The 16,886-nt window shown below is 28.6% G+C and overlaps 1 protein-coding gene across 1 annotated transcript in view; it reads left to right on the plus strand.

Moving 5' to 3' along the window:
- The window catches only part of LOC143431864 (uncharacterized), a 31,123-nt gene extending 16,241 nt beyond the window's left edge, over positions 1-14,882 (plus strand). Inside the window, exon 4 of the mRNA XM_076908845.1 lies at positions 14,612-14,882. Within this exon, the coding sequence (XP_076764960.1) occupies positions 14,612-14,882 (271 nt within the window). The remainder of the gene's footprint in view (positions 1-14,611) is intronic.
- The last annotated feature ends 2,004 nt before the right edge of the window (positions 14,883-16,886 follow it).

Consider the following 16,886-nt stretch of genomic DNA (forward strand, 5'->3'; position numbering starts at 1 on the left):
CGATTGACCTGGTGAATGAAAAGTGGGGACAGGAAGTCATTGAGCAAGTCACGTGGCTCGAGTTTACCCTACCCTCCTCGTAGCCAGTGTATCCGACCCTCGTTTCGTAAAAGTCACTCGAACAGTCGATGGTTATCGGCTCGAGCAGAGCCGATTCAAAGCTGCGTCCCGCTTTCTCGCCAAGTGGCAACCTTCCTTACCCTCCATCCACTGTGTTTACCCACCAATCAACGATAAAGCTGATTTTATCTAAGATTCAAGGTGTATTTGTGCTATTCGTGCTTCTTCGTCGATTAATAGCTGATTTGTTAATTAGAGAGGACAGTATTGTCAGTTTACAATGCCTGCAACAGGTGTTGTTGCAAAAGAATTATTTTTGGGGGTTTTTTATTGGTATATTTGATTTATAAACATTAAAACTCATTTTATCTAAGATTCAAGGTGTATTTGAGATATTCGTGTTTTTTCGTCGATTAATAGCTGATTTGTTAATTAGAGAGGACAGTATTGTCACTTTACAATGCCTGCAATAGCTGTTTGTGCAATAAAATTCTTGTTTCTTTTAAATCTTTCTTGGTGAGATGATTTGTCAACAGTAAAACTGATTTTATCTAAGATTCAAGGTGTATTTGTGATATTCGTGTTTTTTCATCGATTAATAGCTGATTTGTTAATTAGAAAGGACAGTATTGTCAGTTTACAATGCCTGCAACAGGTGTTGTTGTAGGTGTTGTTGCGAAAGAATTATTTTTGGGGGTTTTTTATTGGTATATTTGATTTATAAACATTAAAACTCATTTTATCTAAGATTCAAGGTGTATTTGTGCTACTCGTGTTTCTTAATCGATTAATAGCTGATTTGTTAATTAGAGAGGACAGTATTGTCATTTTACAATGCCTGCAACAGGTGTTGATGCAATAAAATTCTTGTTTCTTTTAAATCTTTCTTGGTGAGATGATTTGTCAACATTAAAACTGATTTTATTTAGGATTCAAGGTGTATTTGTGCTACTCGTGTTTCTTCGTCGATTATTAGGTGATTTGTTAATTAGAAAGGACAGTATTGTCAGTTTACAATGCCTGCAACAGGTGTTGTTGCAATAGAATTCCTTTTTGGGGGGATTCTTATTGATGTAGATGATTTATCAACAGCAAAACTGATTTTAGTTAAGATTGAAGGTGCACTTGTGCTACTCGTGTTTCTTTATTGATTAGTAAGTGGTTTGTTAATTAGAGAGGACAGTATTGTCAGTGGACAATGCTTGCAACAGGTGTTGGTGCAAGACAATTCCCTTTTTTGGGGTTTTTTTATTGGTATTGAGGCGGCATGCTTCATGTAGCTATAGAATAAAGGAGGAGGAAAGAAAGGAAGGAAAAGAGAGGGGAAGAACGTTTCGTCCTGGGCCTGCTAGTGGACTCATCAGTAAGGCTTCCTAGCAGACCCTGCCTTAGACGCTGGGATATTAGGGACAGTTCAGAACTTCGTTAGCAATGAACTAGTACTAAAGTAGCAATACTTTAGCAACAGAAATTATTATTTTTCAATAGTAATATTTTAGCAATATTTTAGCAACAGAAATTATTATTTTTCAATAGTAATATTTTAGCAATATTTTAGCAACAGGAACTATTATTAAAATAACAGTATTATAAGAAGAGAAAACTATTACTAAAATTTTAATATGGCTAGCAACAGAAACTGTTACTAAATTAGCAATATTTTAACAATGAACTAGTACTAAAATAGCAACATTTTAGCAATGGAAGTTATAAATAAAGTAGCAATATTTTAGCAATGTAAACTTTACTAAAGTAACAATATTTTCGAAATATTTAAGTAATGGATGCTGTTACTAAAATAACAGTATTATAGGAAGAGGAACTATTACTAAAATAACAGTACTGTAGGAAAAGAAACTATTACTAAAATTTTAATATTGTTAGGAATAGAAACTAGTACTAAAATAGCAACATTCTAGCAATGGAAGCTATTACTAAAATAGCGTTATTTTAGCAATGGATGCTTTATTAAAGTAACAATATTTTAGCAATATTTAAGCAATGGAAACTATTACTAAAGTAGCAATATTATAAAAAATAGTAACTTTTTTGCAATATTTTGGCAGTATTTTAGTAACAGAAACTATTATTAAAATAGGAATATATTAGCAATATTTTAGCACTATTTAAGTAATGGGTGCTGTTACTAAAGTAGCAATATTTTTGCAAAGAAAACTTAGATAGCAATATTATAAGAGTAGAAACTTATTAAAATATTAATATTGTTAGCATTGAAGATTATTACCAAAATAGCAATATTTCAGCAATAGTGTTAGCAAAGCAAAATAGTATTATTGTAGGAATAAAAACTATTATTAAAATAGTAATATTGTAGCAAGAGAAATTATTATTTTTTAATAGTAATATTATAGCAATATTTTAGCAATAGAAGCTATTATCAAAATAGGATATATTACTAAAACAGCAACATTTCAGCAAAATTTTAGCAACAGAAACTATTATCAGTATAGTAATATTTTTGCAATATTTTGGTAGTATTTTAGCAACAGAAACTATTATTAAAATAGTAATATTTTAGCAATATTTTAGCCATATTCAAGCAATGGGTGCTGTTACTAAACTAGCAATATTTAAGCAATGAAAACTATTACTCAAACAGCAATATTATAAGAGTAGAAACTTATTAAAATATTAATATTGTTAGCAATGAAGATTATTACCAAAATAGCAATATTTCAGCAATAGTGTTAGCAAAGCAAAATAGTATTATTGTAGGAATAAAAATTATTATTAAAATAGTAATATTTTAGCAAGAGGAATTATTAATGTTTAATAGTAATATTTTAGCAATATTTTAGCAATAGAAGCTATTATCAAAATAGGATATATTACTAAAACAGCAACATTTTAGCAAAATTTTAGCAACAGAAACTATTATTAGTATTGTAATATTTTTGCAATATTTTAGCAGTATTTTAGCAACAGAAACTATTATTAAAATAGGAATATATTAGCAATATTTTAGCACTATTTAAGTAATGGGTGCTGTTACTAAAGTAGCAATATTTTTGCAAAGAAAACTTAAATAGCAATATTATAAGAGTAGAAACTTATTAAAATATTAATATTGTTAGCATTGAAGATTATTACCAAAATAGCAATATTTCAGCAATAGTGTTAGCAAAGCAAAATAGTATTATTGTAGGAATAAAAACTATTATTAAAATAGTAATATTGTAGCAAGAGAAATTATTATTTTTTAATAGTAATGTTATAGCAATATTTTAGCAATAGAAGCTATTATCAAAATAGGATATATTACTAAAACAGCAACATTTTAGCAAAATTTTAGCAACAGAAACTATTATTAGTATAGTAATATTTTTGCAATATTTTGGTAGTATTTTAGCAACAGAAACTATTATTAAAATAGTAATATTTTAGCAATATTTTAGCCATATTCAAGCAATGGGTGCTGTTACTAAACTAGCAATATTTAAGCAATGAAAACTATTACTCAAATAGCAATATTATAAGAGTAGAAACTTATTAAAATATTAATATTGTTAGCATTGAAGATTATTACTAAAATAGCAACATTTCAGCAATAGTGTTAGCAAAGCAAAATAGTATTATTGTAGGAATAAAAACTATTATTAAAATAGTAATATTTTAGCAAGAGAAATTATTATTTTTTAATAGTAATATTATAGCAATATTTTAGCAATAGAAGCTATTATCAAAATAGGATATATTACTAAAACAGCAACATTTCAGCAAAATTTTAGCAACAGAAACTATTATTAGTATAGTAATATTTTTGCAATATTTTAGCAGTATTTTAGCAACAGAAACTATTATTAAAATAGTAATATTTTAGCAATATTTTAGCCATATTCAAGCAATGGGTGCTGTTACTAAACTAGCAATATTTAAGCAATGAAAACTATTACTCAAACAGCAATATTATAAGAGTAGAAACTTATTAAAGTATTAATATTGTTAGCATTGAAGATTATTACTAAAATAGCAATATTTCAGCAATAGTGTTAGCAAAGCAAAATAGTATTATTGTAGGAATAAAAATTATTATTAAAATAGTAATATTGTAGCAAGAGAAATTATTATTTTTTAATAGTAATATTATAGCAATATTTTAGCAATAGAAGCTATTATCAAAATAGGATATATTACTAAAACAGCAACATTTCAGCAAAATTTTAGCAACAGAAACTATTATTAGTATAGTAATATTTTTGCAATATTTTAGCAGTATTTTAGCAACAGAAACTATTATTAAAATAGTAATATTTTAGCAATATTTTAGCCATATTCAAGCAATGGGTGCTGTTACTAAATTAGCAATATTTTAGCAAAGAAAACTATTACTCAAATAGCAATATTATAAGAGTAGAAACTTATTAAAATATTAATATTGTTAGCATTGAAGATTATTACTAAAATAGCAACATTTCAGCAATAGTGTTAGCAAAGCAAAATAGTATTATTGTAGGAATAAAAACTATTATTAAAATAGTAATATTGTAGCAAGAGAAATTATTATTTTTTAATAGTAATATTATAGCAATATTTTAGCAATAGAAGCTATTATCAAAATAGGATATATTACTAAAACAGCAACATTTTAGCAAAATTTTAGCAACAGAAACTATTATTAGTATAGTAATATTTTTGCAATATTTTAGCAGTATTTTAGCAACAGAAACTATTATTAAAATAGTAATATTTTAGCAATATTTTAGCCATATTCAAGCAATGGGTGCTGTTACTAAACTAGCAATATTTAAGCAATGAAAACTATTACTCAAATAGCAATATTATAAGAGTAGAAACTTATTAAAGTATTAATATTGTTAGCATTGAAGATTATTACTAAAATAGCAATATTTCAGCAATAGTGTTAGCAAAGCAAAATAGTATTATTGTAGGAATAAAAATTATTATTAAAATAGTAATATTTTAGCAAGAAAAATTATTATTTTTTAATAGTAATATTATAGCAATATTTTAGCAATAGAAGCTATTATCAAAATAGGATATATTACTAAAACAGCAACATTTTAGCAAAATTTTAGCAACAGAAACTATTATTAGTATAGTAATATTTTTGCAATATTTTGGTAGTATTTTAGCAACAGAAACTATTATTAAAATAGTAATATTTTAGCAATATTTTAGCCATATTCAAGCAATGGGTGCTGTTACTAAACTAGCAATATTTAAGCAATGAAAACTATTACTCAAATAGCAATATTATAAGAGTAGAAACTTATTAAAGTATTAATATTGTTAGCATTGAAGATTATTACTAAAATAGCAATATTTCAGCAATAGTGTTAGCAAAGCAAAATAGTATTATTGTAGGAATAAAAATTATTATTAAAATAGTAATATTTTAGCAAGAAAAATTATTATTTTTTAATAGTAATATTATAGCAATATTTTAGCAATAGAAGCTATTATCAAAATAGGATATATTACTAAAACAGCAACATTTCAGCAAAATTTTAGCAACAGAAACTATTATCAGTATAGTAATATTTTTGTAATATTTTAGCAGTATTTTAGCAATAGAAACTATTATTAAAATGGTAATATTTTAGCAATATTTTAGCCATATTCAAGCAATGGGTGCTGTTACTAAACTAGCAATATTTAAGCAATGAAAACTATTACTCAAATAGCAATATTATAAGAGTAGAAACTTATTAAAATATTAATATTGTTAGCATTGAAGATTATTACTAAAATAGCAATATTTCAGCAATAGTGTTAGCAAAGCAAAATAGTATTATTGTAGGAATAAAAATTATTATTAAAATAGTAATATTTTAGCAAGAGAAATTATTATTGTTTAATAGTAATATTATAGCAATATTTTAGCAATAGAAGCTATTATCAAAATAGGATATATTACTAAAACAGCAACATTTTAGCAAAATTTTAGCAACAGAAACTATTATTAGTATAGTAATATTTTTGCAATATTTTAGCAGTATTTTAGCAACAGAAACTATTATTAAAATAGTAATATTTCAGCAATAATGTTAGCAAAGCAAAATAGTATTATTGTAGGAATAAAAATTATTATTAAAATAGTAATATTTTAGCAAGAGAAATTATTATTGTTTAATAGTAATATTTTAGCAATATTTTAGCAACAGTAACCATGATTAATATAGTAATATTTTAGCAATGTTTTAGCAACCAAAACCATTACTAAAATAGTAATATTACAGCAATATTTTAACAACAGAAGCTAGTATCAAAATAGGATATATTACTAAAACAGCAACATTTTAGCAAAATTTTAGCAACAGAAAGTATTATTAGTATAGTAATATTTTTGCAATTTTTTAGTAATAAAAACTATTATTAAAATAGTAATATTGTAGCAATAATTTTGCAACAGAAATTATTATTTTTTAATAATAATATTTTTGCAATATTTTGACAGTATTTTAGCAACAAAAACTATCATTAAAATAGTAATATTTTAGCAATATTTAAACAATGGGTGCTGTTACTAAAGTAGCAATATTTTAGCTATACTTTGGCAAAGACAACTAGTACTGAAATAGTCATTATTAGCAATATTTAAGTAATGGAAACTATTACTGAAATATCAATATTATAAGAATAGGAACTTATTAAAATAGTAATATTATAGCAATATTTTAGCAACAGAAATTATTATTAGTATAGTAATATTTTTGCAATTTTTTAGTAATAAAAACTGTTATTAAAATAGTAATATTGTAGCAATAGTTTTGCAACAGAAATTATTATTTTTTAATAATAATATTTTTGCAATATTTTGACAGTATTTTAGCAACAGAAACTATCATTAAAATAGTAATATTTTAGCAATATTTAAGCAATGGATGGTGTTACTAAAGTAGCAATATTTTAGCTATACTTTAGCAAAGACAACTAGTACTGAAATAGTCATTATTAGCAATATTTAAGTAATGGAAACTATTACTGAAATATCAATATTATAAGAATAGAAACTTATTAAAATAGTAATATTATAGCAATATTTTAGCAACAGAAACTATTATTAGTATAGTAATATTTTTGCAATTTTTTAGTAATAAAAACTATTATTAAAATAGTAATATTGTAGCAATAGTTTTGCAACAGAAATTATTATTTTTTAATAATAATATTTTTGCAATATTTTGACAGTATTTTAGCAACAGAAACTATCATTAAAATAGTAATATTTTAGCAATATTTAAGCAATGGATGGTGTTACTAAAGTAGCAATATTTTAGCTATACTTTAGCAAAGACAACTAGTACTGAAATAGTCATTATTAGCAATATTTAAGTAATGGAAACTATTACTGAAATATCAATATTATAAGAATAGAAACTTATTAAAATAGTAATATTATAGGAATATTTTAGCAACAGAAACTATTATTAGTATAGTAATATTTTTGCAATTTTTTAGTAATAAAAACTATTACTAAAATAGTAATATTGTAGCAATACTTTTGCAACAGAAATTATTATTTTTTAATAATAATATTTTTGCAATATTTTGACAGTATTTTAGTAACAGAAACTATCATTAAAATAGTAATATTTTAGCAATATTTTAGCCATATTCAAGCAATGGGTGCTGTTACTAAAGTAGCAATATTTAAGCAATGAAAACTATTACTGAAATAGCAATATTATAAGAGTAGAAACTTATTAAAATATTAATAGTGTTAGCAATAGGAGATATTACTAAAATAGTATTATTGCAGGACTAAAAACAATTACTAAAATAGTAATGTTGTAGCAATCTTTTAGCAACGGAAACTATTATTAAAATAGTAATATTATTAAAATAGAAACTATGTATTATTAAAATAGGAATATTTTAGCAATATTTTAGCAATAGAAACTGTTACTAAATTAGCAATATTTTGGCAATGAACTATTACTAAAATAGCAACATTTCAAATCTCAAGCTTGAAAGCTGAAGCATCAAGTTTGAAATTTCAAATTTGGAGTTTCAAGTCTCAAGCTTCGAATTCTAAGCTTCAAATCTCAAGCTTTAAAGGTGAAGCATTAAATTTGAAATTTCGAATTTGGAGTTTCAACTCTCAAGTTTTAAAGTTAAACCACCAAGTTTGAAATTTTAAATTTGGAGGTCCAAGTTTCAAGCTTTAAATTTCAAACTTCAAATGTTAAGCTTGAAAGCTGAAGCGTCAAGTTTGAAATTTCAAGTTTAAGCTTCAAGTTTTAAGCTTTACAGTTGAAGCGCCAAGTTTGAAACGTCAAATTTGAACCTCAAGTCTCAAGCTTGAGATTTGAAATTTTAAGTTTCAAATTTCAAATTTCAAGTTTCAAGCCTCAAACTTGAGATTAATGTATATTTATACATAATTTGGAACAGTAATTTAAAATATCGTAAATTTTTTTACGCGCCAAACAGGGACGCATAAAAAATTCGCACTTAGAGAACGCATCAATTATTTACAAAATAGATGAGAGAATGCTTTCGATTAAATGAAATAATTAAATTACACCTGGAAAAATTGTAAAAACATTTCATTCTTCATTGCACATACACACGAAGAAGTTTTCAAATTCCATTAAATAGTTCGCTGCTGCTCGTCGTAATCCAAAACGCGCATCTTCTTCCGACGAATTGCTCGAAAATCGCTTTCGTCGCTCGAAGATGGGATTTCGATTGATCTGTTTTTTGCTACCGCAACGAACGAAGCATCGCGAAGTCCAGATGTATCGTCGTCAAGGAGACCACGTGATCAGAGTTCGTCCACACGCGTGTGCGTACATCGATAGGAAACATTAAACTGGCGGCAACGCTGCTGAAATTCTAACACCGCGTGAAAATAAATCGCACGAAAAAAGTCGCAGAAAAATAAAATCGCGCGAAAACAAAATCGCGTAAAAAAGTAGCGCGCAAAAACAGGTTTCACTGTGTAAATGTAAAAAGTGTATGTAATAGTAATTAGTATTTTATTTATTTTCTGCTGTGTGAATCGAATGCGACCTCGTCCCCTTCAGGGGCGAATTAAAAGGGCGTGTACTATCGAACGAAGACCACTGGGATTCGCCAGCGAGAGTTCTTAGCTGGAGAAGCGCGGGTAGTATCCCTTAATTCTAATTTGTCGACAAAGTGTGGGCGGTGAAAGGCCGTTTCCACCCCGCGTGACGCACGCAGCGGAGGCCACGTGTCCTGACAGCTGACCGCGGCCAACGAGGGAGAAAAGAGAGAGGGGAACGGATGCTTCGATTTCGATGACGACCAGTGACGGATCGCGCGCGGGCACTGTGGAACCGTCAGCACCCTCTGTCTCTACTCGATATTATCGATGATAATGATTATTAATTAATGTAACAAGCTTTTCTTTACGCTTGATAGTTGAAATTGAAAGAATACAATTCGAAAAACTATTTTTTGGCGCAGTTCAGGACCGTGTCAAGAGAATTTGGGGCCCCAAATAATATTATTTTTTAAACATTCCAGGGCCGTGACAAGACAATTGAGAGCCCTAAGCAATATAAATTTTTTTGAAAATCCCAGGGCCGTATCAAGACAATTGAGGGCCCCAAACAATATAAATTTTTGAAAATCCCAGGGCCGTATCAAGACAATTGAGGGCCCCAAGCAATATTATTTTTTAAACATTCCAGGGCCGTGACAAGACAATTGAGGGCCCTAACCAATATAAATTTTTTGAAAACCCCAGGGCCGTATCAAGACAATTGAGGGCCCAAAGCAATATAAATTTTTTGAAAATCCCAGGGCCGTATCAAGACAATTGAGGGCCCTGTGCAATATAAATTTTTGAAAATCCCAGGGCCGTTTCAAAATAATTGGGGGCCCCAAACAATATAAATTTTTAGACCTTCCAGGGCCGTATCAAGACAATTGAGGACCTCGAAATATTAAATTTTTTAATTCCACCAGGACCGTATCAAGTCAAGTGAGGTCTCCATGAAACAAATTTTTGGGACCTCCCAGGAGCGTATAACAGAAATTGGGCGCCTTTAACAATAAAATTTTTAGGGTCCGCGTCAAATTAGGTGGCGGCCCCAAGAAATATATTTTTGTTGGCTCTTCAGGAGTGTATCAAGACGATTGGCGGCCCTGAGCAACAAAGTGTTAGAATATATAATAATATATAATATTTTACTAATTTAAAGTTTGCGCTTCGTTAAGTTTCCTTATCGACTAACAAGTAAACGTCGAATAACATGTTTCAAGTATTCTCTGAAACGTCGAATACCATGTTTCAAATATTCTCTGAACTGTGACAAATCTTATATTTATATATAATTTGGTATAATAATTTAAAATATGTAAAATCTCGCACTCTTCCTCAAGTTCCCTTATCGACCAACAAGTAAACGTAAAATCACCTGTTTCAGGTATTCTCTGAGCTGCGATATGTCTTAAGTTTCAAATCTCATGTTCGAAGATTGAAGCTTCAAGTCTCGAGGTTGAAAATTGAAGCTTCAAGTTTGAAATTTCAAGTCTGAAGCTTGAAAATTGAAGCGTCAAGATTAAAGTTTCAAGTTTAAGTCTCAAATCCCAAGCTTTAGAGTTGAAATTTTAAGTTTGAAATCTTAAGTTTGAAATTTTAAGTTTGAAATTTTAAGTTTGAAATTTCAAATTCGGAATTACAAGTCTCAAGCTTCGAATCCCAAGCTTCAAGTCCCAAGCTTCAAATTCCAAGCTTGAAAGTTGAAGCATCAAGTTTAAGCCTCAAGTTGCAAAGATTGAGAGTTGAAGCTTTAAGTTTGAAATTTCAAGTTTGGAGTTTCAAGTTTCAAGCTGCCAATTCTAAGCTTCGAATTATAAGCTTCAAATCTCAAGTTTAAATGCTGGAAGCATCACATTTGAAATTTCAAGTCTCAAGCTTGAAAATTGAAGCATCAAATTTGAAATTTCAATTTTAAGCCTCAAATCTCAAGCCTGAGAGTTGAAGATTTAAGTTAGAAGTTCCAAATTTGGAACTTCAAGTCTCAAGCTTCAAATCTCAGGCTTGAGAGTTGTAGCTTTAAATTTCAAATTTCAAATTTGGCGTTTCAAATTTCAAGCTTGAAAGTTAAAGCATAAAATTTGAAATTTCATGTTTATGCTTCATATCTCAAGCTTGATAGCTGATGTTTTAAGTTTGAAATTTCAAGTTTGGGGTTTTAAGACTCAAGCTCCAAATTTTAAGCTTGAAAGTTGATGCTTTAAGTTTGAAACTTCAACGTCTTAAGCTTCGAATTCCAAACTTCATATCTCAAGCTTGAAAGTTGAAGCATCAAATTTGAAATTTCAAATTTAAATCTCAAGTCTCAGGCTTTAAATTTGAAGCTTTACGTTTGAAATTTCAAGTTTCGAGTTTCAAGTCTCAAGTCTCGAATTTCAAGCTTTAAATCTCAAACTTCAAAGCTGAAGCATCAAATTTGAAATTTCAAGTCTCAAGCTTGAAAATTGAAGCATCAAATTTGAAATTTCAAGTTTAAACCCCAAGTCTTAAGCTTGAGTGATGATTTTAAGTTTGAAATTTCAAATTTCGAGTTTCAAGTTTCAAGCTTCGAATTCCAAGCTTCAAATCTCAAGTTTCAAAGCTGAAGCATCAAATTTGAGATTTCAAGTCTCAAGCTTCAAATCTCAAGCTTGAAAGTTAAAGTATTAAATTTGAAATTTCGAGTTTAAACCTCAAGTTTGAAGCTTTAAGTTTGAAATTTCAAGTTTCGAGTTTCAAGTCTCAAGTCTCGAATTTCAAGCTTTAAATCTCAAACTTCAAAGCTGAAGCATCAAATTTGAAATTTCAAGTCTCAAGCTTGAAAATTGAAGCATCAAATTTGAAATTTCAAGTTTAAACCCCAAGTCTTAAGCTTGAGTGATGATTTTAAGTTTGAAATTTCAAATTTCGAGTTTCAAGTTTCAAGCTTCGAATTCCAAGCTTCAAATCTCAAGTTTCAAAGCTGAAGCATCAAATTTGAGATTTCAAGTCTCAAGCTTCAAATCTCAAGCTTGAAAGTTAAAGTATTAAATTTGAAATTTCGAGTTTAAACCTCAAGTTTGAAGCTTTAAGTTTGAAATTTCAAGTTTCGAGTTTCAAGTTTCAAGCTTCGAATTCTAAGCTTCAAATCTCAAGTTTCAAAGCTGAAGCATCAAATTTGAAATTTCAAGTCTCAAGCTTCAAATCTCAAGCTTGAAAGTTAAAGTATTAAATTTGAAATTTCGAGTTTAAACCTCAAGTTTGAAGCTTTAAGTTTGAAATTTCAAGTTTCGAGTTTCAAGTTTCAAGCTTCGAATTCTAAGCTTCAAATCTCAAGTTTCAAAGCTGAAGCATCAAATTTGAGATTTCAAGTCTCAAGCTTCAAATCTCAAGCTTGAAAGTTAAAGTATTAAATTTGAAATTTCGAGTTTAAACCTCAAGTTTGAAGCTTTAAGTTTGAAATTTCAAGTTTCGAGTTTCAAGTTTCAAGCTTCGAATTCTAAGCTTCAAATCTCAAGTTTGAAAGCTGAAACGTCAAATTTGAAAATTCAAGTCTCAAGCTTGAAAATTGAAGCATCAAATTTGAAATTTCAAGTCTCAAGCTTCAAATCTCAAGCTTGAAAGTTAAAGTATAAAATTTGAAATTTCGAGTTCAAACCTCAAGTTTGAAGCTTTAAGTTTGAAATTTCAAGTTTGGAGCTCCAAGTTTCAAGCTTTGAATTCTAAGCTTCTAATCTCAAGCTTGAAAGTTGAAGCATCAAGTTTGAAATTTCAAGTCTCAAGCTTCAAATCTCAAGCTTGAAAGTTAAAGTATTAAATTTGAAATTTCGAGTTTAAACCTCAAGTTTGAAGCTTTAAGTTTGAAATTTCAAGTTTCGAGTTTCAAGTTTCAAGCTTCGAATTCTAAGCTTCAAATCTCAAGTTTCAAAGCTGAAGCATCAAATTTGAGATTTCAAGTCTCAAGCTTCAAATCTCAAGCTTGAAAGTTAAAGTACAAAATTTGAAATTTCGAGTTTAAACCTCAAGTTTAAACCTCAAGTTTGAAGCTTTAAGTTTGAAATTTCAAGTTTCGAATTTCGAAGTTTCAAGCTTCGAATTCTGAGCTTCAAATCTGAAGCTTTAAAGGTGAAGCATTAAATTTGAAATTTCAAGTCTCAAGCTTCAAATCTCAAGCTTGAAAGTTAAAGTATTAAATTTGAAATTTCAAGTCTCAAGCTTCAAATCTCAAGCTTGAAAGTTAAAGTATTAAATTTGAAATTTCGAGTTTAAACCTCAAGTTTGAAGCTTTAAGTTTGAAATTTCAATTGTCGAGTTTCAAGTTTCAAGCATCGAATTCTAAGCTTCGAATCTCAAGCTTTAAAGCTGAAGCGTCAAATTTGAAATTTCAAGTCTCAAGCTTCAAATCTCAAGCTTGAAAGTTAAAGTATTAAATTTGAAATTTCGAGTTTAAACCTCAAGTTTGAAGCTTTAAGTTTGAAATTTCAATTGTCGAGTTTCAAGTTTCAAGCATCGAATTCTAAGCTTCAAATCTCACGTTTCAAAGCTGAAGCATCAAATTTGAAATTTCAAGTCTCAAGCTTCATATCTCAAGCTTGAAAGTTAAAGTATTAAATTTGAAATTTCGAGTTTAAACCTCAAGTTTGAAGCTTTAAGTTTGAAATTTCAAGTTTCGAGTTTCAAGTTTCAAGCTTCGAATTCTAAGCTTCAAATCTCAAGTTTCAAAGCTGAAGCATCAAATTTGAGATTTCAAGTCTCAAGCTTCAAATCTCAAGCTTGAAAGTTAAAGTACAAAATTTGAAATTTCGAGTTTAAACCTCAAGTTTAAACCTCAAGTTTGAAGCTTTAAGTTTGAAATTTCAAGTTTCGAGTTTCGAAGTTTCAAGCTTCGAATTCTGAGCTTCAAATCTGAAGCTTTAAAGGTGAAGCATTAAATTTGAAATTTCAAGTCTCAAGCTTCAAATCTCAAGCTTGAAAGTTAAAGTATTAAATTTGAAATTTCGAGTTTAAACCTCAAGTTTGAAGCTTTAAGTTTGAAATTTTAATTTTCGAGTTTCAAGTTTCAAGCTTCGAATTCTAAGCTTCAAACCTGAAGTTTCAAAGCTGAAGCGTTAAATTTGAAATTTCAAGTCTCAAGCTTGAAAATTGAAGCATCAAATTTGAAATTTCAAGTTTAAGCCTCAAGTCTTAAGCTTTAGAGTTGAAGCTTTAAGTTTGAAATTTCAAATTTGGAGTTTCAACTCTCAAGCTTCAAATCCCACGCTTGAAAGTTAAACCACCAAGTTTGAAATTTTAAATTTGGAGTTTCAAGTTTCAAGCTTCGAATTCTAAGCTTCAAATCTCAAGTTTCAAAGCTGAAGCATCAAGTTTGAAATTTCAAGTCTCAAGCTTCAAATCTCAAGTTTGAAGCTTTAAGTTTGAAATTTCAAGTTTCGAGTTTCGAAGTTTCAAGCATCGAATTCCAAGCTTCAAATCTCCCTCTTGAGATTAGTTTATATTCGCACATAATTTCCTATAATAATTTCAAATATGTTGAAATTTCGCGCGCTTCCTAAAGTTTCCTCATCGACCAACAACTAACCACGAAACACTCTGTTTCAGGTATTCTCTGAGCTGCGACAAGTCTCCAGATAGAATGAAATGCGGGTGCGGGTCTCCTCCAAGGATATGCGGAAGTCCAGTCGACAGAGATGTAAATTTGAGCGTGAAAGACAGGCCACAGGAAGCGGAGATGGATCTGACGATCAAAGGCCCGCCGCGACACAAATCGATCGCCACTTTGTTCCATCAACTACCCCAACAAGAACTGAGTCCTTCGCAGCGCATCGACGAGCCATTGGACGTCACATTGAACGCCAACAAGAACAATTAATTCTCCAATTAGAATCTTGTTAAGCCTCTCCTTCCATTTTCTTTTTTTTTTTTTTTTTTTCTAAACTGAAAAATTCGACGAGCCTTTGGACGTCACGTTGAACGCCAACAAGAACAATTAATTCTCCAATTAGAATCTTGTTACGCCTCTCTTTCTATTTTCTTTTTTTTTTCTTTTTTTTTCTAAACTGAAAAATACCTCGTCAGATGAAGAAATCGAATGTAGTGCATTTTTAGTTGTTAATTAATGGGTTTTTCAAATTCTCTAAGAGGAATTGAATGAAGTGGATTTTTAAAATTCTCTGAGAAAAATGAATGAAATGGATTTTTAATGAAGCTTGTTTCGCCTCTCGTTTTATTATTTTTTATTTTTTTTTTTCACTGCAAAATATCTCGTCAGATGGAGAAATCGAATGAAATACATTTTTAGTTGTTAATTAATGGATTTTAAAAATTTTCTCAGAGAAATCGAATGAAATGGATTTTTAATCATAAATTTATGGATTTTTCAAATTCTCTAAGAGGAATTGAATGAAATGGATGTTTAATTATAAATTTATGGATTTTTCAAATTCTCTAAGAGAAATTGAATGAAATGGATTTTTAATTATAAATTTATGGATTTTTCAAATTCTCTAAGAGGAATTGAATGAAGTGGATTTTTTAAATTCTCTGAGAAAAATGAATGAAATGGATTTTTAATGAAGCTTGTTTCGCCTCTCCTTCCATTTTCTTTTTTTTTTTTTTTTTTTAAACTGAAAAATTCGACGAGCCTTTGGACGTCACGTTGAACGCCAACAAGAACAATTAATTCTCCAATTAGAATCTTGTTACGCCTCTCCTTCTATTTTCTTTTTTTTTTTTATTTTTCTAAACTGAAAAATACCTCGTCAGATGGAGAAATCGAATGAAATACATTTTTAAAAATTTCCTCAGAGAAATCGAATGAAATGGATTTTCAATTATAAATTTATGGATTTTTCAAATTCTCTAAGAGAAATTGAATGAAATGGATTTTTAATTATAAATTTATGGATTTTTCAAATTCTCTAAGAGGAATTGAATGAAGTGGATTTTTAATTCTCTGAGAAAAATGTATGAAATGGATTTTTAATGAATCTTGTTTCGAATCTCCTTCTATTTTCTTTTTTTTTTTTTTTTTAAACTGAAAAATTCGACGAGCCGTTGGACGTCACATTGAACGCCAACAAGAACAATTAATTCTCCAATTAGAATCTTGTTACGCCTCTCCTTCTATTTTCTTTTTTTTTTTTATTTTTCTAAACTGAAAAATACCTCGTCAGATGGAGAAATCGAATGTAGTGCATTTTTAAAAATTTCCTCAGAGAAATCGAATGAAATGGATTTTCAATTATAAATTTATGGATTTTTCAAATTCTCTAAGAGAAATTGAATGAAATGGATTTTTAATTATAAATTTATGGATTTTTCAAATTCTCTAAGAGGAATTGAATGAAGTGGATTTTTAAAATTCTCTGAGAAAAATGAATGAAATGGATTTTTAATGAATCTTGTTTCGCCTCTCGTTCTATTATTTTTTATTTTTTTTTTTTTTTAAACTGAAAAATATCTCGTCAGATGGAGAAATCGAATAAAACTTGAATTTTTAATTATTAATTGATGGATTCTTCAAATTTTCTTAGAGAAATCGAATGAAATGGATTTTTAGTTATAAATTTATGGATTTTTCAAATTCTCTAAGAGGAATTGAATGAAGTGGATTTTTTAAATTCTCTGAGAAAAATGAATGAAATGGATTTTTAATGAATCTTCTTTCGCCTCTCGTTCTATTATTTTTTATTTTTTTTTTTTTTTAAACTGAAAAATATCTCGTCAGATGGAGAAATCGAATAAAACTTGAATTTTTAATTATTAATTGATAGATTTTTCAAATTCTCTCAGAGAAATCGAATGAACTGGATTTATAATTCTCTAAGAGAAATTAAATAGAATGCATTTTTAAATTTTGAGTTAATGAATTTTT

Source organism: Xylocopa sonorina, unplaced genomic scaffold (genome assembly GCF_050948175.1).
Source record: "Xylocopa sonorina isolate GNS202 unplaced genomic scaffold, iyXylSono1_principal scaffold0014, whole genome shotgun sequence".
In the NCBI taxonomy this organism is placed as follows: Eukaryota; Metazoa; Arthropoda; class Insecta; order Hymenoptera; family Apidae; genus Xylocopa; species Xylocopa sonorina.